The sequence below is a fragment of the Eretmochelys imbricata genome, chromosome 19, assembly GCF_965152235.1.
Source record: "Eretmochelys imbricata isolate rEreImb1 chromosome 19, rEreImb1.hap1, whole genome shotgun sequence".
NCBI classification, from domain to species: domain Eukaryota; kingdom Metazoa; phylum Chordata; order Testudines; family Cheloniidae; genus Eretmochelys; species Eretmochelys imbricata.
This window is the reverse complement of record NC_135590.1, coordinates 15,902,012-15,929,310: the sequence shown is the minus strand read 5'-3', so window position 1 is coordinate 15,929,310 and position 27,299 is coordinate 15,902,012. Positions and strand designations below refer to the sequence as shown.

General features: G+C 43.4%; 1 protein-coding gene across 2 annotated transcripts; it reads right to left on the bottom strand.

Moving 5' to 3' along the window:
- On the bottom strand, positions 1 to 27,274 carry ZCCHC17 (zinc finger CCHC-type containing 17). Of its 2 annotated transcripts, none has more exons than XM_077837940.1 (8): positions 27,197 to 27,274; positions 25,670 to 25,844; positions 22,604 to 22,661; positions 20,810 to 20,910; positions 19,297 to 19,388; positions 18,381 to 18,481; positions 12,250 to 12,386; positions 1 to 1,412 (listed from the first exon to the last, which is right to left on the bottom strand). In XM_077837940.1, the coding sequence occupies exons 2-8, from the start codon at positions 25,733 to 25,735 to the stop codon at positions 1,230 to 1,232; spliced, it is 738 nt and encodes a 245-aa protein (XP_077694066.1). In that variant the 5' UTR covers positions 25,736 to 25,844; positions 27,197 to 27,274; the 3' UTR covers positions 1 to 1,229. The 2 variants fall into 2 exon arrangements, with proteins under 2 accessions (XP_077694066.1, XP_077694067.1); XM_077837941.1 differs by lacking the exon at positions 27,197 to 27,274 and adding an exon at positions 26,223 to 26,467.
- Positions 27,275 to 27,299: the final 25 nt, after the last annotated feature.

Genomic DNA, 27,299 nt, shown 5'->3' with positions numbered 1-27,299 from the left:
TGTAATTTAGCATTTCAGAGGTTTATTTTTCATAATTTACACAGCTAGCAATACTGACAAAGCTAATGTTCACCTTGAGTGTCTCCATAACATAATTTAGCTGATTTGTTGCCAACCCTCTGCCACTGCTAGCAGACAGAATGGACAAGATTGAGGGGTTGTCTACACACAAAAGTTTTTCTGCTTTTATTATCCCAGTGTAGTTAAAGCAATACAATCCCCCTACTGTGGATGTACTTTCCTATAAAGACGCCTTATACTGGTACAGCCATTCCTGCATGGCAGGGGATTAAGCTGTATCAGTATAAGGACCAGAGGCACCAACTTTGTGATTTCCCCAGGAGTGCTGGACCCCCACTCTGTCCTCACCGCACCCTGCCTCTTCCTGCCCCGTTCCACCCCCTCACCCCTAGCACCTCCTACACACCACTCAACAACCGATCGCGGCGGCCGGGAGGCGCTGGGAGGGAGGGGAAGGAGCTGATCTGTGGGACTGCTGGTGGATGCTCAGCACCCACTATTATTTTTTCCCCCTGGCTGCCCCAGCCCCAGAGCACCCATGCAGTCAGCGCCTATGATAAGGGCATAATGGAGTTCACACTAGGAGCTACCCCAGTATAACTCTACGGCAAACAAAAATCACACCCCCAGCCACATAGTAACATGGATACAAAAACAGTGCATAGAGCAGGACTGAGATGCGGAGGGGTGATAACTGTAACAATTAGCAGGGAGGCAGTGCCCATGACTAGACAATCAGCTGACAGGGTGTGTGAGTGGCTCCCTCTAATGTTTTGCAGGGACCAAACCCGAGTGGCACAGCTGTCACCCTTTGACAGGCACTGGATACGCTGCTGCTGTCCTGCACACTCCTTGCCGTTTCAAAGGAACTCACTGCAGCCCTGGCAGCTCACTCAGAGGAACGTGAAGCTTTACAGGATGGGAGAGTCACTGATGAATGGGTATAATTAATCTATTTTGGCAGGCAGAACCATTGGCCTCTCAGCAGGAGAATGGCAGCCTGTGTAACTTTATAGTGGATAATTAATTTCATAGTCGACACCTTTAACATCAGTGACTGAATGCTGCTTTAAGAAGGAAGCTCTTCATCCCTGAAAGAAGCGTGTAGTGATTTAACTCTACTCTCTCCGGATAGTTTACTCTAGAAGGCTAGAACAGGCAGGCAGGGAGATGACAACACCAGTGCCCCTTTCTAGCTCCTCTTCTTCTCATTCTTTGTGCTTTTTCTTGTGCTTCTTTTTCTTCTTCTTTTTCTGAGGCTTACTAGCTTTCTCCGAACGTTTGGCCCTCTTGCTGGCTGGCTGAGCCCCATCACTGTCCAAGTCGGAGCTGTCTGAATTGTCGGACTCTGATGACTTCTTGCTCTTGTGTTTCTTTTTCTTCTTCTTTTCCTGTTGGCAAGAAGGAGACAAAGCCACACCGGTTGCAAAGTGCTCACCTCTGCTCACTGGTTAAGGCAGCGAGCTGCTTTTCAGAACGAGAATGTCAAGTCATTTCTTAACATATCGCCTCCTGCTGGGAAGAACAGGATGGGCTGCTGGTCGAGCTACGCAGCAGTTAAATAATTCTGACATGTCAAACCATATCAGCAAACTGAGGCTAGGGTTACCATAATGGGGGCTGTTTGATAAAGCATAAACCTCAATCCTTCAAACTGTTACTCGTGTAAGTAATCCCTACTCACGTGCCTAGTCCCACTGAAGTCAGAGACTATTCAAATACAGATGACTCACTTGGGTAGTAGTTGGCAAGATCAGGCCCTTGTTTATTCATAAAGTGGGTTTCTAAACTAGCTGGTCTAAAACCAGTTTCTGTATCTCCCCTCCCCCGCACTCAAAAATGTGAAAGTAACTGAATCCTTAAGCTCGGCAGGGAACCCTTGGGGACTGTTCCCTACAGCAGCAGTTCTCAGAAAGGGTTCTGTGGCCTGCAGTGGGCTGTGAACAGGTTTCAGGAGGTCTGCCAAGCAGGGCCAACATTAGACTCACTGGAGCCACAGCATCTGAGCAACTGAGCTTTGCCGGCCCCTGTGGCGTGGGGCCACAGGCAACTGCTCTGCTTGCTACCCCCTAACATCGGCTCTGCCTTTTATATTCAGAAAACCAGTTGCTATGGCACAGGTGGGTCATGGAGTTTTTACAGCATTTGGGGGGGGGGGATGGGAGCCCACAGGGGACGGGCGGAAAGAAAAGGATTGAGAACTCCTGGATTAGAGCACTGGTGAGTGAGGGTACATGGAGCCTAGAGGAATATGAAGGGTACAAAAATAGAAAGAGGGGCATCGATCAGAATTGCTGAAAGTAGTACAAAGGGGCATAGTTCGGAGCAAGCAACAATGGAGCTGATACAGAATGGTGCCCCATTAGTGTATGCCGAATGGAAGCATCATTTGAAAAGAAATAGTCTCTTGCCTTTATGGCTGTGATGATAACATCTTGAATGTGACTTACTGCTGTGCTGTTCTAGCCAACTTGCCTAGCTCTTAATATTTCCTCCTGATTCACCTGCCTCCAGCTCCTGCATCCAATTTTGACGCTCTTCTCAATTCTTGCCAATTAATCTGCTAGGAGTTTGCTTATAAAAGTCATCCACAGTATATGTTTCCTACCTTTCTACTGATGATGGCGGCCACTTAAGTATGCTACAGAGCCACAATGCCTTTCTATGAAAGGCAGGGACAAACACACAACCTCACCAAAGGTGCAATCCTAACTCTCACTCATAGCTACTCAAAGCAAAACCTCATTTCAGTGGACCCGTCCAACACACACTTTATTAGGCATGAAGCAACTTAGGATAACCTACCCTCCCATTTCTAAAGCCAGACCTCTGAAGCCAAGAACTTGGCAGGATTCAAAAAAGGATTGGAAATTGACATGGAGAACAAGAATAGCCAGTGTTGCTATAATTAATATTCTTAAAGAGAGCTAGAAAAAGGATCTAAACTCTCATGTTTTCAGACATAAAACAATCACTGACTACTAAGCACAGGTTACCCCATAACTAGCAGAGCAGGATTTCTTCCCCTGAAGCAGTCAGACAGAGGACACTGAACTGAACAGACAGCTGGTATGATCCAGTAAGGCAATTCTTATGTTTAATTGGATGAAGAAACTTTAATGACAGGTTTATCTCATGGGGAATCCTGTTAGGGAGGGCAAGGGAGTACATTCATATTGATTTAATTTAGTAATAAAGTGAAGTAGTAAGGCTAATATTTACAATCAAGCATGCCTATGCCATAACATTAGCAAAATATACCTCTGTTGAAATAGGTAGTAAATAAAAGCAACTGAAGCCAAATAGTGCGTTTATAAGGACACTTGATCACAGAAGGGAATAAATCAGAAATGTTACTTTGTTTAATAACACATGGACTCAGCTCAGCCAGACATACTAAGGTCCTACTATTGTTGTTAAAACAAGGAGAACAAAAATGGAAGGTTTATACAGCTGTTCCAGTTTATACTGCTGGAGACAACAGTTCTTGAAGTCACTTTGTATTGTATAATGAATGGACTGTTAGAACAAGTTTAAAAAGCATCAAAGAATAGGAGTCACCATCTGAATGGTCCACATCAGCACCTCCAAGAAAAGGAACCAGGTTGGACCACATGGGATAGGATAAAACAGCCTGTTTTCTTCAGCACATTGCTGCCCAAAAGCCAAAGATGCCTAGAAAGATGACTGAGGTCCTAGGCCGGCCACCTGGGAGGCCTCCTGGTGACTCCAAGTAAAGTACCTATCTTGGATAGGCACCTTTAACTGTCTCTTATTTTCCAGCAATTCAGGTTGCCTGCTAGTTCATCGGAAAGAGACTATAATCCTGTCTGTCCTTCACTCCACCTATGTTTGCAGCGTTAACTCCTGCTATGAATAATAACTGAGCTAAAGGCTGGTGGCTGAGTAAAGATCTGGTGAGAAGTAATACAAACTTTCTCTTGGGTGACTAACCAAATCACTCACTGACCACCACTTGAAACAAAGTACCTAATGAGTGAGGAAGCATACATGCTTGTGTATGTGCTCTATAGACTGACAGAGTTAGTGTGTATGTCTTTATTTTGGAACAGGTTCCAATTAAGATTGTGGTAAAGTAGATTTAAAACTGAAGACGTTACTGTTAACTACATGTACTGTGAACTGTAGAACTGTACATGTGTTTACCCTAGTTAATGGTTTCATACTGCTTTTCAAGTTCTAGGTGTATGTAGATATAAAGTGAGACCAAGCCTTCAAAATTTTTATACTGGTCTCAGTCTATCATAATGTAGGAGTTTATTTTAGGTAGTTAGGAGTGTTTATCTGATCCTGAGACAATCATTCACTGGGAAGTGGGCAACAAGGGCTGACTACTACATATTAGGAAGGAGACCTTGATGAACTGGAATGTAAATAATTGACCAAATTGTCTTGTGATCTAGCCTTGGTTTGTGCTTCTTCTGTTGTGTTAGCATCATCAAAATCCGTAACTAATTGGCAAGTGAGGATGAGGGACTGAGTCAAAAATCTAAACAAAGTCACTTTCCAAGCCAGTAATTGAGTATAAGTGTTATTCTCTATTCGGTGTACTTTGATTCTGAAAACCTAAACAGCTGTATCAACCAATGTTCTAATTTATGTAACCAAATCATAGTCCAATATCATTTTTGCCTTCTATCGTATATGATTAGTTGCTAGTGTTAATTAAGGATATTTAATAAATTCTATAAATCTACTTTCAAATCATTTTTGTTTAGTTAAGCAATTGAAATTAAAAGAACTCTACACTACCCGCCAGATCGGCAGGCAGCGATCGATCCAGCGGGGGGTTGATCGCGTCTAGTTTAGAAGCGATAAATCAATCCCTGAGCGCTCTCTCGTTGACTCCTTTACTCCAGCGCTGCAAGAGGCGCAGGCAGAGTCGATGGGGGAGCGGCAGCAGTCGATTCACCGCGGCGAAGACACCACGGTAAGTCGATCTAAGTACGTCAACTTCAGCTACATTATTCATGTAGCTGAAGTTGTGTAACTTAAGTCAATCACCCCCCCCAGACCAGGGCTAAGAAATGTGGTAGGGGTAATGAGTTAAATAGTTGCTTAACAAAGGTTTTCTTTATACTCTGTCTTTCTTACAATAGCTCTGAAAGGTATTGCTACCAGTGGGTGAGATTAAACAGGGAAATGGTAAGTTCAGAAGGGGCCATCTGTCTTGACCCCCTTTTGGGGCAGCGTGAGCAAATGCCCGGATGTCTTGGAGTGTTGAGCTTTCCCCAGTTCAATCAACCTGCTTTTGCGTACCCAACACGTCTACAGAATTAGAGCATTTTTAAACAAAATTTCCAAACGAGTGCGACATTGCACCTGTGTATTCTAGGAGGTGGTTAGTGAAAAACCCAGATGACCAGTTTTTCCTTAAGAATGTGATGCTGCCTGTCCCGTCCATCTGCTCTTGTGAGGCTAGAGCACAATGTGGGACCACATCCCACATTCTAGGCCAACCAGCACCACTAACTGGCTTTAATAATACTTTGCAATCCTGATGTGCTTTACCAACATCAATTTGTAGAGCCCTGCACTGATACAAATTTATACTCTCAGATGTGGATATCTGTAGATATAAATTGGTACCCGCGGAACTGCAGGGCTCTCCTAGGAACTGCAGCAGTGAAAGGAGCAGGGCGTGGGGCCGCCTCTCCCAGGAGCCAGTGCCCCGTGCCGGCAGCTCCTCTGGCGTGGTTGTACCGACCCCAGTTCCGCCCATTGGGGCGGGCACCAGGTTCACTGTCAACTTGTGTTCTAGTGGCGCGCACGCCCCCAGACAATAGACGCAGACAGTTGCATGGAAGGGACCAGGGCAGGGCCGGGGAAAGTACAGCTACGCTGCAGGAGAGGGAGCCCCTGGGAGAGGCGGCCCCACATTCTTCCTTTTTCACTGCTGCAGTTCCTGGGAGAGCCCTGGGGTTCCGTGGATACAGATTTGCATCCATGGGTATAAATCTGTATCTGCACAGGGCTCTATCAATTTGGCTCCCAGCTTTGTGCTCACTATAGACGATGCTGGCCTTTAATAACAATTCCTAGCTCTTCTACATGGTTTTCCATCAGCAGATCTCAATGCACTTTACAAAATGAGGTTAGCATCATTTTATTCCCATTGTTTACAGATGGGGAAACTGAGGCAGAGAGGAAGTGACTTGCTGTAGGTCATCCAGCATGCCAGTGGCAGGGCTGGGAATAGAACCCAAGCCAGAGTTCAGTACTCTTACCCACAAAACTCTCAGGAATGGATCATCATGCACTAGGGGCTGTTTTGCATTTTTCATACAGTTCAAGGTTGAAAAGGGGGTGGGGAGGGGAACGGAGGTTTCCTGGGCAGAAGGGGTGCCATGCATACAAACCAGGCTGGTGAAATTAAACCATTGCCTGGAAAAAATATTTGTGCCAACTGAAAAGGGTTAAGAACAACTTCAAGATCAACTACACAAACTCCATCACTCCCAGATCACAGGAAATGAAGCCAATATAAGGTTTACACTGTGCCATAGTCAGATATTTGAGTGTCATTTACTTGCTGTGGGACTGTTGCACTGGTAATCACGAGCTCACTCTTCACTGTGCCTATTTCTGAGAGGGTCTTCTGACCTTCCTTCCCCCGGGCACTAACACGATATGCTCTAACAATGAGTGTACTGTATCAGGATTTTTCCCAACTGTAACTTGTCCCTGCCCTAACTCCCTTCTCCCCCCAGCCCCCTTTGTTCGTTGTCACCCCTTGCTATGTGTATCTCATTTACACTGAAGTCATCCAGCCACTGTAATGCTCTATTAACTGACAGTGTAAGCAGTGCACAGAGAACACAACATTTCTGAGCATGCATCCTCTATTAACAAGCATTCAATCAATAACGGGGTTAAAACAAGTTAACTGTCCAGTGGTTAAAGCATGAGAGGGCTGGTATGAAAGGAAATATGGGGGGTTGTGGGGATGAAGCTAGCCCTTGTTGCTCAGGAAAACAGTCACAAAGCAGTGGGGTGGAGGAGGGCAGAGTCCACTTCCCTCCTCCAGGTGAAGGAAAGACCACTGCACAGCGTCCGTAATGCGAATCACCTGGGCACAGGCCTGCTGGCTGGAGAAGTCCTGGGCTATTCATGCTTGCTTGTCATGAGAAGAGATGAACAAGGGATCTCAGTACATCTGACAAAAAGACTTATTTTATTTTACTTTTTTAGTTCAACAGGTTGACAGACTGTTAACAAGGCTCAGGGTCTGGCTGTGAACATGCTTCAAGGAGCGGAAGGACAGAGGAAGATGAGGCAGCAAAGTAATGGGAGCCCTAACCATAACCTTTTCATTGTTTCTGTCATATAAAGAATGATTTACATTCCTCCCTAGAGGGGAGTGTAACGGGAGAAGCCAAGTGTCACCGAAGCTGACAGCACTCCTTATTATCTTAGGGAAGATGTTCTCCAGTAACCTCGAGCCCATCCCAGGGCTCATGGGGAGTTTTGCTGGAACAGCCTTGCTGTAAATCACTCCTGCCCTGTCACAGCTGTTAGTGCTGTGCAGTCACTTGGTGAGGAAATAGAAATAAACAGTCAAGCCAACTGGTATAGAATCATAGAATATCAGGGTTGGAAGGAACCTCAGGAGGTCATCTAGTCCAACCTCCTGCTCAAAGCAGGACCGATCCCCAATTAAATCATCCCAGCCAGGGCTTTGTCAAGCCTGACCTTAAAAACTCCTAAGGAAGGAGATTCTACCACCTCCCTAGGTAACGCATTCCAGTGTTTCACCACCCTCCTACTGAAAAAGTTTTTCCTAATATCCAACCTAAACCTCCCCCACTGCAACTTGATACCATTAATCCTTGTCCTGTCATCTTCTACCACTGAGAATAATCTAGAACCATCCTCTTTGGAACCATCTCTCAGGTAGTTGAAAGCAGCTATCAAATTCCCCCTCATTCTTCTCTTCCACAGACTAAACAATCCCAGTTCCCTCAGCCTCTCCTCATAAGTCAGTGTGCCAGACCCCTAATCATTTTTGTTGCCCTCCGCTGGACTCTCTCCAATTTTTCCACATCCTTCTTGTAGCGTGGGGCCCAAAACTGGACACCGTACTCCAGATGAGGCCTCACCAATGTCGAATTTCTAAGGAGTGAAACTTTCCTAGCTGGAGAGGAAGGCTACCTCACATTGCCAGGGCTATTTCTTCCCTTAGAAGAGAAGATCCTATAGCCTCTTCCCAGATTATTAACACCACACAAATGTGATTCGATGTAAATCCAACGAAGTTGAATATGGGAGAATGACATGGTTTGTAAATGGTTTAAAGTAAGTGCTTTGAAATACTATACAACTATTCACATAGGACAGTGATGGGACCACAAATACCTAGCTAGAGGGCAGTGTGCGCCAAAACAAGTGACTTTTGCCTTTTTTTCCTGTAAAGTTGTGATTTTAGCATTGTTTGGCATGACAACCAACCAGCCTGTATTTTTAGTAATCCACACTACGGGGCCTGTTTATTTATATAGTTTATTTGACCTACAACAGGATTTAAATATTTTGGGCATGCTGGAAAGACGCAATGGTGGCAAAATACAGGTTACAATGCTGGAGGCTGTAGTGGGCTTCATTCTGACTGGAAATTAAAGGAATTTTTTTCATCCTACAGAACATATAGGAGAGACTGTAGCAAAGAGTATCACTGTCTCCTATAATTACAACTACTTTCAATGGTGCACGCTCTCTCTCTCTCTCTCTCAAGTTATGGAGAGACAATAGTCTCTTCCATAATTACGATGTGGTTCCTTTGTGGAGAAGCAGCTCTGTAAAAATAGCATCTTTGAATTGTATTTAGGTTCTTATACTGCACCCAACACCCTATTCAAGTGTCTCTGCCTTCTTTACTCATAACTCTGAAGATTATGTTCCTATTAACCTTGTACCATCCCACACAGCTGGATGTTGTTCTGGCTCATATAAGTGGCAACAGAAATAACTTAGCTGCAACTATAGGATCAAATTCAGCTCTCAGCTAAATCAGTGAAACCTCTCTGGAGGCAATGGGGCTGCTCAGATGTAAATTAGGGCAGAATTTGGTCTATAGAATCTTTATTGATGGTGATGATGCATTAGCTGACTTCTGATTCTCAGCTGAGTTTGCAGGACTGGAAGATAGAAAAAACTTTTTAATTTTTCTTGTAAACACACTCCAGATTTAAAGGTGCTCAGAGAGACAACACATGTTCTAAAGGTTGTCTGTGCAGTGTGTGAAGTAGCACTTCCTTATGTTTGTTTTAAACCTGACGCCTATTAATTTCATTGGGTGACCACTACTTCATGTGTTACATGAAGGGGTAAATAACACTTCATTTTCTCCACACCATTCATAGTTTTATAGATTTCTCATACCCCTCTCCTCCCCTTAATCATCTCTTTTCTAAGATGATGAGTCCCAATTTTTGTAATCTCTCCTCATGCGAAAGCTGTTCCATTCCCCTAATCGTTTTACTTGCCCTTCTCTGCATCTTTTCCAATTCTAATAGAATTTTTCTGAGACAAGCTATACATGAAGGAACAGACTGGAAAAATACTTCTGAAATATTGTTCTAGTTCTTTTTGAAAGTCACCTCTCAAAACCAGCTCTGTTTGGGATTATGTAAATCCAAGGAGATTGTGCTGTCACTTTATATGCATTAGTCAGACCACTTGACACACAGTGTCCAGTTTAGGACCTTATGTGAAGAAAGATGTAGCTTAGCTACAGAAAGCACAGCATTTGAGCAGAAAATTAGATGCTTAAGTGGAATTAAATAAACTGAAGGAGATTTTAGTCTTATACCTGGGAATAGCTGACCTCTTATGGATGGGGGATGTGTGGGGGAAAAAAATCAGAAGGGAAATTTTTGCTCAGTATATTTCCCTCCTACACATGCCCAGCCGAGACTAGGTATGCACTATGCCCATGGGAGTTTTTTGTTCTCCTGTGACCCAAAAAGTTAAAGAGTTTGTTTCAGTAACAAAATTTGAGGCAGCTTTCACAGAACTTTTACATAATCTAAGGTATTTATCTGGCCCCCATTACCATAATACCGGAGAACCTCACAATCTTTAGTGTAGTAACATATGAGGGGAAACTGATGGACAGGGAGGCTAAGTGACTTGCTCAAAGTCACACAAGAAGTCTGTTGCAGAGCAGAGACTTGAACCCAGGTCTTAGGCTAGGGCCCTAGCCATTGGACTACTGAGAAGTTATATCAACAATGTGACAAAGTTAGTTGGGTTCTATGTGAATACACAGTCTGGTACAGACTACCGTTTCCTGAACAAAAGCTGGCATTTGTGCTGATCAGCGTGAATCATCACTTAGAAGTTAGCTGGCCCTCCATGCAGTCTTCTCATTAATATTTCATTAGCTTTAGTCCTGCAAAGTCCATGGGCAGTCAGGGTGCCTAGGGGCGCTGTGCGTGTGAGAGAATCCCATCTAATACTAGTTGATAACAGTCTGCCTTTTGGGTAGACATGACTAACACCGCTGTGCACTTTCTTTACTTTCAACAATTCCCTCAGATAGAGTGGGTAAGTAGACCCACAGACTACTGATGCCTCCAAGCTGTAGGTCTCATTCCCAACTAAAGAATTCCCTAGCTAAAGAATTAATATAATTTAAATTTATCAGACTGACCACCTTCTGTGATCCAAGAGAGCAATGTAAAAGTACAGATTCCCGGTTTTTCTCCGCAAATAAGTATACCTGAATCCAAGATGGCATTTGAATGTCAGCAATCTAAACAGGATGACCTCTTGGTGACCTCTGATGTAAAGATCTATGTCCTACACTTAGAGCACAACTCCTACACAAAAGTCCTAAAGAACTGAATAGTAAATCACCACCACATCTTTGGAAACATCCTACAGAATTTAATTATAAACACTACTGTAGAATTCCATAGGCTAGTCCAAAACCCTGCAGGAATGAACTCATTCTCTATTACATTTCAGAGGTTTATAGAACAGGTTTGATAGAGCCCCACTTGTATTGCCACGATTAAGTTCTCCGGGGCTTTTTTGACAAGAAAAAGTAAATCTACCCAATTACAATATTCCACCTCAATTGTACCATGGAAGAGATTCAGGTACCATTGCATGCAGTAGGAACACTTTGATAGCGTCAAGTCATTCAAGGTACAAATCAATTCACAATGGAGAGAGGCAAACAGCTGGGTTCCCCAAAGATCTGTACCGGGACTTGTGTTGTTCAACATATTCATTAATATGTTTAATTAATATGGGATTGGGGTGTTTTCTGGTAAGCTTATTAGCATGCAAGTAGGTCCTTTTATTTTTTAAGGAGTTTTTTTTAATGGTTTTGCAAAAACAACAAACCTCATTAAACCTTATTGGTTTTATTTAATGCTCAGGCAATCTGACTTGCTGAGGAGCTTGCAGTATAGGTAGGGAACTGTGCAGCCTGGAAAAACCCCAGTCAGGAAAAAATCCACATGTCTCTGCCCAGGAGAGATGGCTAAAGAGCCTGCAGTCTAGAGTGGGTGCCCATGATAGACCACAAGGGGGTGCCCTGAACTGTGACAAGGCGGGGTAGAACTATCAAGCCATTCCAGACATGAAGGACCCATGGCTGGCTTCCACTCCCATGCTACTGTGTATAAACAGATGAGGTGAAGAGCTCCATTTGACACTGAAAGCCTAGAGATAAACTAGAATTAGAGTTACTTCACTAGATGGTAGCTCAGTTCTATCATTCGTTTTTCTGGAGAAGAGAATGAAAGAACGGACAAGTGGACTACATGGAAACCGATGAGACTGCAAGACTACAGTATACTATCATAGAATCATAGAATATCAGAGTTGAAAGGGACCTCAGGAGGTCGTCTAGTTCAATTCCCCTGCTCAAAGCAGGGCCAATCCCCAATTTTTGCCCCAGATCCCTAAACGGCCCCCTCAAGGATTTAACTACAACCCTGGGTTTAGCAGGCCAATGCTCAAACCACTGAGCTATCCCTCCCCCCACTATGGTAACAAGCACCTCAAATATCCAAGCTAAATTTATTAAAAATGAATAAGTCTAAAGACAGCTAGAAAAAACTTGCATAAATTGTCTATTTCACTACACAAACTGTTCAAAACCAAAGTCTATCCCATTCTCAAACCAATGAGCTGCCTGCTTGTAAACTGGTCCATTTTTCTGTGGTCTAACATCAACAAGGCTACAACCTGTACCTTTTTTCTTTTCTTTGAAGAATTCTCAGTGTGGCTGGATTTTTTATCACCTTCATATTCTGCTGTCTCCTCCTCCTCCGGTATCAGACTATACTTGGTTCCCCCAGGCTGCATGAAACACTCTTTGGCAAAATGACCTGCAAAATGTTTGAAACAGAAAAGAGCAAAATAAATCCCCCTTTTTGGGCTATTTCTTTTGAGGAGCCTAATGAAGATTCTACTTGGAGCCTATTTCTATAGTGGCACCTTAGAGACTAACCAATTTATTTGAGCATAAGCTTTCGTGAGCTACAGCTCACTTCATCAGATGCATTCAGTGGAAAATACAGTGAGGAGATTTATATACACACAGAACATGAAAAAATGGGGGGGGGGGGGAAGAGAGAGAGAAAACCCTTTATAGTGATAATCAAGGTGGGCCATTTCCAGCAGTTAACAAGAATGTCTGAGGAATGGGGTGGGGGGGTGGGAAATGGATAAACAAGGGGAAATAGTTTTACTTTGTGTAATGACTCAACCACTCCCAGTCTCTATTCAAGTCATTCAAGCCTAAGTTAATTGTATCCAATCTGCAAATTAATTCCAATTCAGCAGTCTCTCGTTGGAGTCTGTTTTTGAAGTCTTTTTGTTGAAGAATTGCCACTTTTAGGTCAGAAATCGAATGACCAGAGAGATTGAAGTGTTCTCCGACTGGTTTATGAATGCTATAATTCTTGACATCCGATTTGTGTCCATTTATTCTTTTACGTAGAGACTGTGCAGAAACTCTGAAACCTATTTCTATAGTGATTACTTCCGTCTGTTAATGTTAAAATAAAATCTCCTTAGAAGTGATAGAATGCCTGCGTAATACCAAGTGAGCATTGGGCTGCTCCCCTCTATCTGCTGTGAGAGTTAATGTAAGACACTTCCTTCCACTGTGCTTTTGTTCCTCCCCCCAGTCTTTGTTTAGGCAAAGCTCTCCAGGGCAGGGACAGTTTCTAGCTCTAGTACAATGGGGTGCTGATCTCAGTAGGGGTCTCTAGGTGCTATTATAATACAAATAATAATTAAGGCTACAATTTAGTCATGGGTATTTTTAGTAAAAGTCACAGACAGGTCACGGGCAATAAACAAAAATTCATGGCCTGTGACCTGTCCATGACTTTTACTAAAAATACCTGTGATTAAATCTTGTGGGGGGAGACGCACTGGCGAGGCGTGAGGGGCCTGCTGCTGCTCTGGCCAGCCTCCCGGGGCCGGGGCTACTCCGGCTGGCGTGGCTGTACATAGGGCTGCTCCAGCAGCAGCTGGTGTGGCTGTTCTGGTGGCAGCCAGAGCGGCCGGCCCCGGAGCCAGCTGTTTGGGTGGCACTGGGGTCAGCCACACTGGCCCCTGCAGAAGTCATGGAGGTTGCAGGACTCACGGAATCCATGACTTCCGCGACCTCCATGACAGACACGGAGCCTTAATAATAAATGAACTTGCTCTTCACAGTTGGAGCCCTTTGAAACTGACCAACACGAAAGATAATGAAAGGAACCACTACATACGTTTGTTTTTGTTTTGCTCATCAATTTGAATTTATGTTAGTGTGTCCACGCTGCATTCTCTACAAAGGGACAGATGGAAGATACTGTCACCATACTATTAAAAATCCATCACTATTTCAAACTCCATTCAGTGGTCGTTGTCTCTCATTTGAGGTTGCCACCTTATTGTATAACTCTAAACATCCCAGCAGGAGCCAGGAACGAGAGAACTTTGGCCCCATGAAAAAGCAGATTTTCAGACAGTTGACTCAGTGTACAGGACACTAAAATAGGACTAAAGTCCTGCATTCTGTTCCTGGCTCTGCCACTGGTTTGCTGTATGACCTTGTTTCACCTCTCCATCTCTGTTTCCTCATTTGTAAAATGGGGATAACAGTGCTTCACAGAGATGGATGAGCACTGAGATAACTGGGCCAAAAGAGAGAAATACTGAATACGTTTCAGAATTATTTTTAAAATATGGTTTGGTTAATTTACAGTTAATTGTAGCCCGTTTTGCGTGTGTTTATGTTATATATATATAACATATGTGACAAAGTTCCTCCTCTACCTTGGTGGGTCCTGCGCTTATTGGCAGATTTTGCTCGCCTCAGAGATTCACAGTAGCCCTCAGTTTGGCCACTTTTGTGGCTCAAATCTGCCATTCACTCAGATAACCTCATCGGTGGCAGCATGGGGAAAAAAAAAAAAAAAAAAAAAAAAAAAAAAAGAGGAAGAACAATCCCCACAGTTTCTACTGATCCACCATGTGGGTCAGGGAACAAATCAGAGACCTTCCCCTCTGGTGGAACCTCCTGTATTGGGTCAGGAGTTGGGAGGTTTTGGGGGAACCCGGGCCCACCCCCTACCCCGGGTTCCAGCCCAGGGCCCTGTGGACTGCAGCTGTCTAGAGTGCCTCCTGGAACAGCTGCACAACTGCTACAATTCCCTGGACTTCTTCCCCATGGCCTCCTCCCAACACCTTCTTTGTCCACACCACAGGACCTTCCTCCTGATGTCTGTTAATGCTTGTACTCCTCAGTCCTCCAGCAGCACATCCTCTCACTCGCAGCTCCTTACACGCACCTCACTAACTGGAATGAGAGCCTTTTTAAACCAGGTGTCCTGATTAGCCTTAATTAATTCTAGCAGCTTCCCAATTGGCTACAGGTGTCCTAATTAGCCTGCCTGCCTTAATTAGTTCTAGAACCTTCCTAAGTGTTCTGGAATAGTCCCTGTTATTTTACCTAGGGAAATGGGACCTGCTTAACCTGGAACTAATTTATCTACCTTCGACCACATATTATATAATTATAAAAATAAAATTCAGTACTTAAATACTTGGAAACTGGGACCAGAGGGCAGTCCTGATTTGCCTTGTAAGACTAAAGATGGTGGTTTCTCATTTGTTTTTATTGTATTTCAGACATTTAAATCACTGCTTTTTTTATTAGATGCAGCAGTGACAATCTCCTTTCCTTTAATGTTCAACTGGTTTAATCTGCACTGATTAACCAACCCAGGGTACTGAATAGAACACAGGTCACTTAAGAGGGATTAATCAGACAAACCCAGTGCCCTGGTGTCTGAACACCCAGTGCCCTGGTGTCTGAAGAAAGAACTATGGGAGAGACTTATCTGAGCAGGGGCTTCAACAGTAGAAGGGACATATGGCAGAGGGAATAAGCCCATGTCAGGGAAGCTCTTCACAAGAATGGGAATGTCTTTCCAGCCAGCATCTTAAGACATCCCCAAGGCTTATAAGGATTCAATTTTTTAAAATTGGTGTCAATTTTACTGTACACACACAAACCAATGAAAAAAATATTTCCATTGATAATAATAAAACAAAGATAGGAAAACTAAGAAAAATGCTGCATGAGAACTCAGTTTGATTTAAGGATATTTTGTATCCTTGATTTAGTTGGGGATTGGTCCTGCTTTGAGCAGGGGATTGGACTAGATGACCTCCTAAGGTCCCTTCCAACCCTGATATTCTATGATTCTATATTTTGACAGGCGATGTTGACAAATTGTGTTCAAAGGTTAATGAAGCTGTCCCTTTTTGAATCTCAAAGTCTACTGCCATTAAAAAGAAAAGGAGTATTTGTGGCACCTTAGAGACTAACCAATTTATTTGAGCATAAGCTTTCGTGAGCTACAGCTCACTTCATCGGATGCTCACGAAAGCTTATGCTCAAATAAATTGGTTAGTCTCTAAGGTGCCACAAGTACTCCTTTTCTTTTTGCGAATACAGACTAACATGGCTGTTACTCTGAATACTACCATTAAATAACTTAACTGTCTGATGCCCCCATAATTTCTCACAACTGAAAATTAAAATGGACAAAAATAAAAATACTTAAAAAACAAAGATATTATCAGTCGAATTAAAAAAAAACACATCAAATTCTGGCAAGCCATACAGAAACAACTGCTTAGTTTTGGAAATTAGCCTCATTTTGGATCTACCCTGTACACACCAATGGCTGAACTCTAAAAATAGTTCCTGCCAACACATCTTGCCTAGTCAATTTGGACCAGACAAAGCCATTTTAAAAATAATGCTTTAAAACCATTATCATAGTTAGGAATCTACTTTAGAAAATGGTTTTCAGCCTCATTTTCAAGATGGTTGTGTGCAGTCCATACTGGACAGGTAACTATATTTAGCATCAGCAGAAACTGCTTTTAAATGTGCACTTATTAAGCTTTTTTAACACAGTTTAAAAGTCCACCATAACTATTAGCCAATAACCATGTAATATATAAGAACAAATAGAGCATGGTACAAATTTCGCAGGCAAAATGCTTAATTAGGACTAAGGTTGCTCATATGACCCATCAACAAAATCACTATGCGTTAAGGAAACCCCCAGTTAAGCCAAAAAGAAAAGGAGTACTTGTGGCACCTTAGAGACTAACCAATTTATTTGAGCATAAGCTTTTGTGAGCTACGGCTCACTTCATCGGATGCATACTGTGGAAAGTGCATAAGCTTTCGTGAGCTACAGTTCACTTCATTGGATGCATACTGTGGAAGCTTATGCTCAAATAAATTGGTTAGTCTCTAAGGTGCCACAAGTACTCCTTTTCTTTTTGCAAATACAGACTAACACGGCTGTTACTCTGAAACCAGTTAAGCCAAGATTCACTTCCAAACAACCCTCATATCTAGGCTTCTCAGAATTCAATATTTTTTTTTATATAATTTTGACAGCTAAAAATAGGAAAAATGCATAAAAATAAAGATTATCAATTTTCACAGTTCTGAAACCTCATAATTTTGCAGATTTATTTAATAGTAGATGTTGAGATTCAAAAAGGCAAAGCTTTATTAACTGTTGAACACAAACTGTGAACTTCACGTCAAAATATGCAAAGTATCTCAGACTCAGACTTTAAGGACAGAAGGAACCATCATAATCATCTAGTCTGACCTCCTGCACATTGCAGGCCACAGAACCTTACCCACCCACTCCTGTAACAGACACCTAACCTCTGGCTGAGTTACTGAAATCCTCAAATCATGGTTTAAAGACTTCAATTTACAGAGAATTCACCATTTACACTAGTTTAAACATGCAAGTGACCCTTCCACCTTCCTCTGCAGTATGGGGTAAAACCTACAGAGTCTCTGCCAATCTGACCCGAGGGAAAATTCCTTCACGACCCCAGATATGTTGGTCAGTTAGACCCTGAGCATGTGGGCAAGACACACCAAGCAGACACCTGAAAAGAATTCTTTGTAGTAACTTGGAGCCCTCCCCATCTAGTGTCCTGTCTTCAGCTGTTGGGGATTTTTGTTACTGGCAGTCACCAACAGGCAATGTGCCATCGTGGGCAGTCCCATCCTACCACCCCCTCCATAAACTTATCAAACTCAGTCTTGAAGCCAGTTAGGTTTTTTGTCCCCACTTTCCCTTGGAAGGCTTAAACTCATTTTCATGCATTTCATTTTAATTTCTTTGACTATAAGTTTCATTATCATAGATGGAAATCTTTTGTGCTGGTCTGTGTGTGGTGAAATCAACGTTTACCAATCAAAAAAATCTAATCCTTCCAAACTTACTTATCTCACACACATTAAAACTGAGCGTTTGGATAGCGATTCTAACAGAACTGCTCACAAACATGCATTCAGTTCCTAGTAGCTGATGGAACTAAGTAGTTCCATTGGCTTTTCTTGAAATAGCAAGTAGTTAGGATGAATTAAGGAAATAATAGTTTCTGTTGAAGTGTAAAATTAGAACAGTATCCTTGCTGTGAAATGCAATGTGTGTGAGACAGAAAAGTATGGAAACTGTAGTGACTGGTTCTTTAGCTAGATGAAGTTCAAAAGAGCATGGCTATGAGAATCAAATCTTTAAGAATGAGCATTTCTAAATGTTTCCCCTGCAATAGTCAGAAATGACAGAAATTTCAGTTGTCCTCTGAAGAGTTAAGTGTGTTAAGTTTGGAGACCTAAATTCAATCTTTACAGCGAGAAATGGGTAGCATGCTTTAACTGAATATATCAACACAGCCATAATTGCAGAGTCACTACTGATACCTCCGTAATGAAGGTCAAGACAAAAAACTAGAACAATAGAACAAGAATGGAAACAGCACAAACGTACCTTTGCAACCACATTTTTTGCAGACAGTGTTCAAGACAGCTTCCAGGGTAATCTTCTGACTAGTGTAGTCTCTGAATGAACGTTTCTTCCGCTCATCCTGACTGTGGAAAGAAAAGAACTATTTTTCTCTTCCAATCTGCATCACCTCTAACCCCATGCATTTGCTTGGAAGCTCAAACAAAAGTTTTCAAACATGGCTGCCTGAAGTTAAGCTTTTAAATCCATAGCTAGGCATCTAAATAAAAGCGACTACTCTGCAGAATGCAGTTGACTACTTGGTGGAGGAAGCCACAGACAGCATATTACGCTTGCTCCCTATTTGTTTCTTGGTATAAGAGGACTCATTTCAGAGTCAGTTTCACAGAATACAGGCAAACACTCATAGCTTTATACTTTATAGTATAGCCTTATACTTTGGCTAACACGCAGCTGCCCTACTTCACACTAATATATACATACACGTATATATAATGTACACAAACATATGCCTGGGATAAAATAATTATTTTTGACGGAGTAATAAAATGTCATCACAAGGAAGTGCAGACAAGGAGATTTTGTGCCTGGGATGGTAAGTGTTTGTAGGGCTGTAAGCTCACAGGAAATAAATACACCCTCAGCACAGGAAGAAAGATTGCCATGGACAGGTCATTATGTACAGCACGTTTTGTTAGCATGCTGAAATTTGGTATTCAAATGTAGTCCTTTGCCAACAGTGCTGCAGAGGGAACATCTTAGATTGTTCTTTAGAGACCCCTCCATTTGCTTCAGAGCGGCATTGATGGGCTCAGGAGGGAGCTGCCGCCTCCTTCCTGGCAGGAGGACCAGGTCAGTCACTGTAATAGGAGGGCAGGGAACAAAGGAAGCAATAGTCGCCAGGCTGATTTATTACACCCAACAGAGCAGATTTACCTACTCAAGGGCAACATTGTTTGGATCAAGGTCCTTTCCTGTTCCTTGGTTAACGACCTTCATGGAAAGAGACAGCTTCAACTTGTCATCTTTCATCTGTAAGAGACGGACACGGAGGGAAAAAAAGCAAGTCATAACAGAATCCGGTTATAGGAAAACCCACAAAGACTGAGTGAAACTGCCAACTAGTAAAGAAGTGAATGCTCTAAAGTCAAGGATACATCACAAAATGTTTTAATTTTGACAAGTATATTTTAGTTTCATTTACACTTCAATGTTCTAGTTAATGGACCAGAGTATATTACTTAAAAATAATGGTCTCAGAAATAAGATCATAAAAATTACCCCAACAGATCAGAACATAGACTCATCTAGCCAGTATCTGGTATTTAATAGTGGCCAGTAGCAAATACTTTGCGGAAGGGAGGGTGTGTACAAGAAACTCCAAAATGGACAATTATGGAATAACCTGGCCACAAGGGAAGTTTCTTCCTGATCCGAGCCAGGTTAGTGGTTGGTTTACGCCTTGAAATCATTTACACATTTTTGTCCTTTTCGGTAAATGGGAATGTTCTAATTATCCGTATAAAAGGCTCTTTTCTGAATCCTAATCAGCTCTTGCTCTCCATATTATCTTGGAGAGTTTCACAGGTTGAGTGTTGCTTGACATCTTTCTAGAGTACACAGCCTTTTAAACATTCTTGCTAATGATGTGGGGTAAACCCCATCATAGTGTGAAATAATGAAATGGGCAGGTTACAGTGAAGCGCCGCTCTGATGCAATTTGCAGTCAGGCCAAAACTTGGGAGTTATTTTTCATTTATTTATTTGCAAAGTCCATGTGTTCTTTTGGGTGCTTTAACAGATAATTTTATTTTAAAAAACAACATTTATCCACCCTGCACACACTTCCCATCAGACCTTCTTTAGACACCACAAAGAAGCAGAAGAGGGCACAAGCCCTATTGTTTTTTATTTTGCAAGTCATCTTTAAAAACAGAATGAACACTGTAGCAGTGTCCTTTCAAAGAAAGTTCATTCCCTCAAATAGAATTAAGAGAATTCTCAGCTTCTGCTAAGAATGGGTTAAGAGACCTTTCCAATCGTGAGCAGTTTACAACTATATAGCACCTTACTTTCCAATAAATCTTAAAGTACTTCACATGATATACAAACACCATAGAGGAGTCATGTAGCTACCTACAGGGTGACATGCCAACCAGTAAACAGTAGTCTGAACAATGGTGCAGGGGGGAGGCAAGATGACATTTGATCAAGGATGAACTCCTACTTTTGTGAAGGATGCCATGTGATCTGTGAAGCCCATGCAAATCAGACAAAAGGTTGGTTCTTAAATGCTCATGTGATGAGGAACATGATTAGTTTGTGTTCACAACAAACAGCATCATGCACTAGACAAACACTACGCTTCTGTTAACATGAAAATCATTAGCTTGCTGTCGTTGCAAATTTTTTCTTAGTTTACACAGTGCTTAAGACACCATAAGCAATTTTACCTCTCTTCCAATAAGCTTCACCCACACTTTGTCTCCAACATCTACCATTTCCGAGGGTTTGTCGACCCGACAGGCTGACATGTGGGTTTTATGGACAAGGCCTAGAGGTGGTTTTAGGGGAAATAAATAAAATTGTTTTTGGTTGAACATAACATTTTATCCTCTAGAAAATAAGAGCATCAAGGTCTGGAGCATCCTTAGGTGAAATTAAATATCTGGGTTACTCAACCACTACTTCACGCAGAATAAAGATTTATGAGGTTTATTGGTTTTTCAAAACCATTTATAAGCCAAATGCAGCCAGCTAAACCCACCAAAATCTGCTCCAAACTCACAATGGGGCAGCTCTTGCAAAATTAGAACCTGACAGCTAAAAAAATGCTTATATCATTCCAATCTCATAGAGTTAGTGTAATTTCCCCCGAAGAGTTTGATCCTGCAAGTCTTTGTGCATAGGTGCTTGCAAAATTAAGGTTCTGGTGCAGCAACAAGCTCTGTGCAGATGGGAATCTTGCAGCCATATGGAACTTACTGAGAGATTGGGCCAAAAGTCTCCCTGACTTCAATGGAATGTAGACATCCATAAAGGCTGCAGGATTAGGTACCTACTGCATTAAACCCAATGCTAATTACTTCGGAATACAAATCACTCTCGTGGGAAGGGGAAGATGGGAGGCTGCATATTCTAGATCTTAGAGTGCAGTTAGTAAGAAAAGCAACTGAAAGAAAGAGCATCCTATCAGACAGCGAAGGTGCTAATTTAAGAGGCACAAACAAGTTTTAATTCCTGCCAATCCTGTGGACCTAGCAGAGCTGAGGGACGACAAACAAGATGCTGTTCTATTTTGGGCATTAGCAGCACAATTTTTAGCTGGCAACACCAGAGGCAGAAAACATAACTTGACTTGAAGACTCTGGCTTGGCATTGCAGAACTAGCAGGGAGAAAAGAATCATCCTTTTAACTTGCACAAACTAAACATTTGGTGTGGGACTGTCCAAGCAAGATTAACTATTGAACCCATAGTGGCATTTTTCAGGGTATTATCACATTTCAAAGGAAACCCCAGGTTTTGTTTGTTGGGTTTTTTTAGTGTCACAGTTGCATTGGAAAACTTGCCACTTATTTTTGTCACAAGTAACACCCCTAGTGCCACTGCAACGCAGAGACCGGAGAAAAAGATATTTAATACTTTTTCAGTTTGGTTTACCTCGTGCATTTGACAGCATTCCCTGTACAGTTTCACTATTTCCCTTGTATACTCAGATTCACCTGTTAGTGCAAGTCTTTCACACAACTGATAGGAACATGAAAAATAATCAGGAAAGCCTGGACTGTGAGGCAGTCAATGATTTACCATTATGATTTTTCCTTCCATCTATGAATTCCATTTCATAGCAGAAATTAAGCATCCCAGGCCCTGAATATGTAGGGAATTACTGCACTCCAGTCTAGTGCCTTATAATGCCACTCCAACATATTCTATCATCACCTAGAAATGCACTTTTTCATTTAACATTTTTTTCTGTAAATGAGAATATATTCAGTATTAATGCAAGCATTTATATAGCCCCATCACTGTATCTGGAGCTCTTGTGTAGCATAAATGGGGACATAAAGATCTCCATAAGAAACCAAACCCCATACCGGGAGGATTTAATCAACTGGGAAGGGGTGAGCAACAGACTCATTTTGCAGCATTTTCTAAAAGATGCCAAGTCCTTCTGCAAGGGGAGGACTGTATTAAGCAAACCAGCATGGAACTAAGTCTGAAAATCTAGTCTAAGAAACAAACCTTGTTTCCTGCAGCCTGGAATTTTTATAAATGCCCCATATTCTGTTACAGCAGCAACCTGTGAAGAAAATCAATATATCCATTGACTGAAAGAGAATCTTGTACATTACACCCATTTTCTGTCTCATTTTCTCCTTCCCTGCAACCCACTCTCGTTACATGCACTTATTTGGTTTCAGCTGTTTCTAATTTGCTTTCTATGAGTCTCCTTCAGGTTATCTTCTTTTGAACTGGGGAGCTACATAACAACACATATTGTTGCATCAGATACACACAAAAGCACAGGATCATTATTTTCTGCCTGCAAGATTACAGACAGATCTTGAAAAATGACATTTTTCAAAGAGAATCTATTTGCTATATTCAGCAGCAGGAGCCAATATTTTTAACTTCTATTTTCCCCTATTTTACCATTTGAGTAAATTTAGTGCTGACAGGCCAGACTGACAGGCCTTGGAAACAGTCTTATGCTCATCTATGGAACAGACAGTGGACAGGCAACAAAAACTTCCCTAAATCTTCAAACTAGTGTGCCTCTGAAGGGACTCACCCTACCATTTGGGGAGGGATAGCTCAGTGGTTTGAGCATTGGCCTGTTAAACCCAGGGTTGTAAGCTCAATCCTTGAGGGGGCCATTTAGGGATCTGGGGCAAAAATTGGGGATTGGTCCTGCTTTGAGCAGGGGGTTGAACTAGATGACCTCCTGAGGTCCCTTCCAACCCTGAGATTCTATGATTAAGGGGAATTAACCCATCCCTCCATGCTCTATTCTATCCTAGGCCTCTCTAATAAGACTACCCAAAAGAAGGCCAGTCAGTGTCAATTGTGGCAGTGGTGGTTTTGAAATGGATACTTGTCCACTAGTACCTGCACTGAGACCTACCAACTAATTTCACATAGTTATTACAAACAAACATCTGATGGTAATGACTTTTGCTCACTGCTGACTATGGCCCCAATTATGTAATAAACTCTATGTAAATAGACACCTGAGCCCGCAGAGAACTTCACTGAAGTTAATTAGTCACGGCATGGATCCACCCATGCAGAGCTTTATTATGGAATCAGGGCCTGATGTTGGAGTTGAACCAATCTAGACTTGAGAGGCTCTTTAACTCATTCTCTGTCCCCTGACACCTATAATTCTAGCCTTTGTCCTCTTCTTACTATTCTTATGGGGGGAAAATAGTACCCAGGGCTTTTTTGATTATAACAAGGCAGACAGGATCTCACTTCCCTTTTAATTAGAAGAATGGAAAGCTAACATTAAAATGTTCAGTGCCCTTAAGTTCAGGCACCAATATGTGGAGTGAGCCCGAGGTATTGCAATTCAGGACTTTGAGTTGTGCCAAATTGAACAACAAATATTCTTGATAGCAGCTATTAAATTCAAGACAGTTTCCAACTTTTAAAAGCTAAAGTCTCTTGTACTTCACAGCATGAGGCAGGATGGAAAGCTTTATCCCCAAGCTCCACAAAAATTAAAGCAATAAGATTTTCAGATCCCTCACACTTGAGTCGAAAAATTAGACTTGGCTGAGAGAAATAATCAGCATGAATTCTCTGAAGACAGCTTTTCTCATCCTACAAGAGGACTAGCATGTTTATGAATACACATTCTTAGCTAATCCTCTTAAAGAGAGTTATTACTCTTCAGACTGGAGGTGTTTGCATTAGCAATGTGGCTCACCCATCAGTTTTATTTTAAAGACATCTAATGAAATAACACCTGCAATAAGAGTCTCAACCTGTTCTCAAAACATTAGTTAAAATATTTGCAAAAAAGTGTGTTAAATATTTTTCTTTAATCTGAGAATGCTGGTAAAAGGCAGCAGCTCAAGAGACTGAAGTCCTCTTCTCATCCCTGTCAATGTAAGCTCATGCTCAAATAAATTGGTTAGTCTCTAAGGTGCCACAAGTACTCCTTTTCTTTTTGCGAATACAGACTAACACGGCTGTTACTCTGAAATCTGAACTCTAACCTAGTGGGGGAGAGGGGAGTTCTCTCTCTATATAGCCTATGTACTCCTTAGTCCAGGAGTGGGCAAACTACAGCCCAGGGGCCACATCCGGCCCTTCAGATGTTTTAATCTGGCTCTTGAGCTCCCGCTAGGGAGCAGGGTCCAGGGCTCGCCCCGCTCCGGTGCTCTAGCCGGGGAGTGGGGTTGGGGGCTTGCCCTGCTCCACATGTGCCGTGGCTCCACACAGCTCCCAGAAGCAGCGGCATGTCCCCCCTCTGGCTCCTACGTGTAGGGGCAGCAAGGGGGTTCCGCACTCTGTCCCCGCCCCAAGCGATACCTCCACAGCTCCCAGTGGCCAGGAACCACAGCCAATGGGAGCTGCAGGGGTGGTGCCTGCGGACCGGGCAGTGCACAGAGCCACCTGGCCGCGCCTCCGTATAGGAGCCAGAGAGAGAGCATGCTGCTGCTTCCGGGAGTTGCTTGAGGTAAGCACCACCTGGAGCCTGCGCTCCTGTCCGCCTCTCACTCTCTGAACCCCTCCATCCCAGCCCGGAGCACCCTCCTGCATCCTTAACCCCTCACCCCCAGCTCCACCCCAGAGCTCGCACCCCCAGCCTGAGCCCTACCCCCCCCGCACCCCAACCCTCTGCCCCAGCCCGCAGCTCCCTCCCACACCCTGAACTCCCCATTTCTGCCCCACCCCAGAGCCCACACCCCCAGCCGGAGCCCTCACACCCTCCCACACCCCAACCCGCAATTTCATGAGTATTCATGGCCCACCATACAATTTCCATAGCCAGATGTGGCCCTTAGGCCACAAAGTTTGCCCATCCCTGCCTTAGTCTCTATACCAGGAACGCCAGCAAGGGGTCAGTCTGAGGCAGCTGTGGTGGCAGTAGTTTTGTGACGTAGACACTTGTTCTCTATGAACCACAATACACAATAGCAGCTCATTTCACACAGGTCACTTAGCTTTGTTGCCAGTAATTAGGGCTGGTTCTGAACTGGTGATTTAAAAATGAAAGGCTCTATATTCTTTCTCAATATCCTGCACTATTCATGTCTCCAATACTTTTTTGTGACCCTAAGCAACGACAACACATACCTCTCCTTGGAAGACGTCATAGAGTTCAGGCAATGTCTCCATGGTCTCAGGTCTCACAGACTTCATTTGGGAAGTTTTCTAAGAGCATGCACTGCACAATTCTTTCCTAACCTTGCAGCTTACTTTGATTCCATTTATGAGATGTTATCCTTCTGTGGAGCAGCCCCATTCATAACTGAAATGAAGACAGACACCACTTGTTGAGAGAAATATCTTCACTGGTAATAAAAAAAATAGCTCTTGGGGAGGCCTTCTTACCTGCCCCACTTTCACTCATACTAGTCACACTAATTTCTCAATATCCATTACTATAGTGACTGGTGCTTACACTATATACTATGGCAGTATAATCCAGTTGGTAGACAAGCCAAAGAACCAGAAGACATGAGTACTTCTATGATACAGCTGCCAATAACATGCTGTGTAAAAATTATAAGAAAGTCACTTAAGTTTGTGTCTCACTCCCCCCCCCATAAAAGTGTGTAAGTATTATAGTACCTAGGCAGATACAGCAAAATATGTACCCATGACTGTAAATTGGCTCTGATAATACCTTGCAATTTTGTCCCGTTCTCAGAATTCAGCACCCTCATGCATATGTAGTTCCTATTGTTCTTCAGCGACTGTATTTAGGGTGTATTTGGGGGGAGGGATAGCTCAGTGGTTTGAGCATTGGCCTGCTAAACCCAGGGTTGTGAGTTCAATCCTGGAGGGGGCCATTTAGGGAACTGGGGCAAAAATTGGAGATTGGTCCTGCTTTGAGTAGGGGGCTGAACTAGATGACCCCTTGAGATTCTATGATTATAATCTGTTCCCTTCCCTAGTACCTACGACACAGGCCTAAAAACCAGAATGTAAACAAACGGAGCCCGCGATTCCTTGCCTAAGCCGCCACCCTTTAAAAGGCCGACTAGAGCTTCCCAAATGCTTGGCTCAGCCGCAGAGGGGCGCGCTCTCACCCATACAAGGAAACACTGGAGCATCTCAAGGACTGCGAGCCCCCCCAGTTAAAAGTAATGAGCCCAAATCATTAGAATGACTTAAAAATCACAACGTTCTTTAAACACCGCCTTTGGGATTCTTTTTATGTGCCGTCCTTCCGGTTGCCTCCGGCTCACGTTTCCAGGCTGTCCTTAGCTCCAAGAGCAGGGGCTTAGACGGAAACACTAAACACGCCGCACCCTCCCCTCCTCGATTCCGCCCCATCCCAGCTAGCGCCCAGCGCCCATAGCGAGCGCTTACGGCGAGCCCCTGGGGCGGGGCCAGCGCATCGCTGCGCTGAGTCTGTACAGCGCCGATCACACGGGCTGTCACCGGGGCCCGCAGGTGCGACCGCCGCCCAAGCGATCACCCCGCCGCGGCTATCGACGGCCAGCAGGTGGGGTGGGGAGGCCCAGCCCGCCCAGCGCCCCTGGGCGCAGCAAGGGGATGGGGGGGGTGACAAGCCCCCAGTTGGGGAAAGGGCTGAGGGCTCAACTTCCCGCTGCCGCCCCCGGCCGGCCCACCCCGCTGCCCCCCGTCACTCACCCCAGGGCGCCTTCGTCGCCGTTAACCCGCCCGCGCCCCGGTACAACCGGGGACGACGAACCTTGCGCCGACCAATCACCACGCAGCATACTCCTGAGTACCA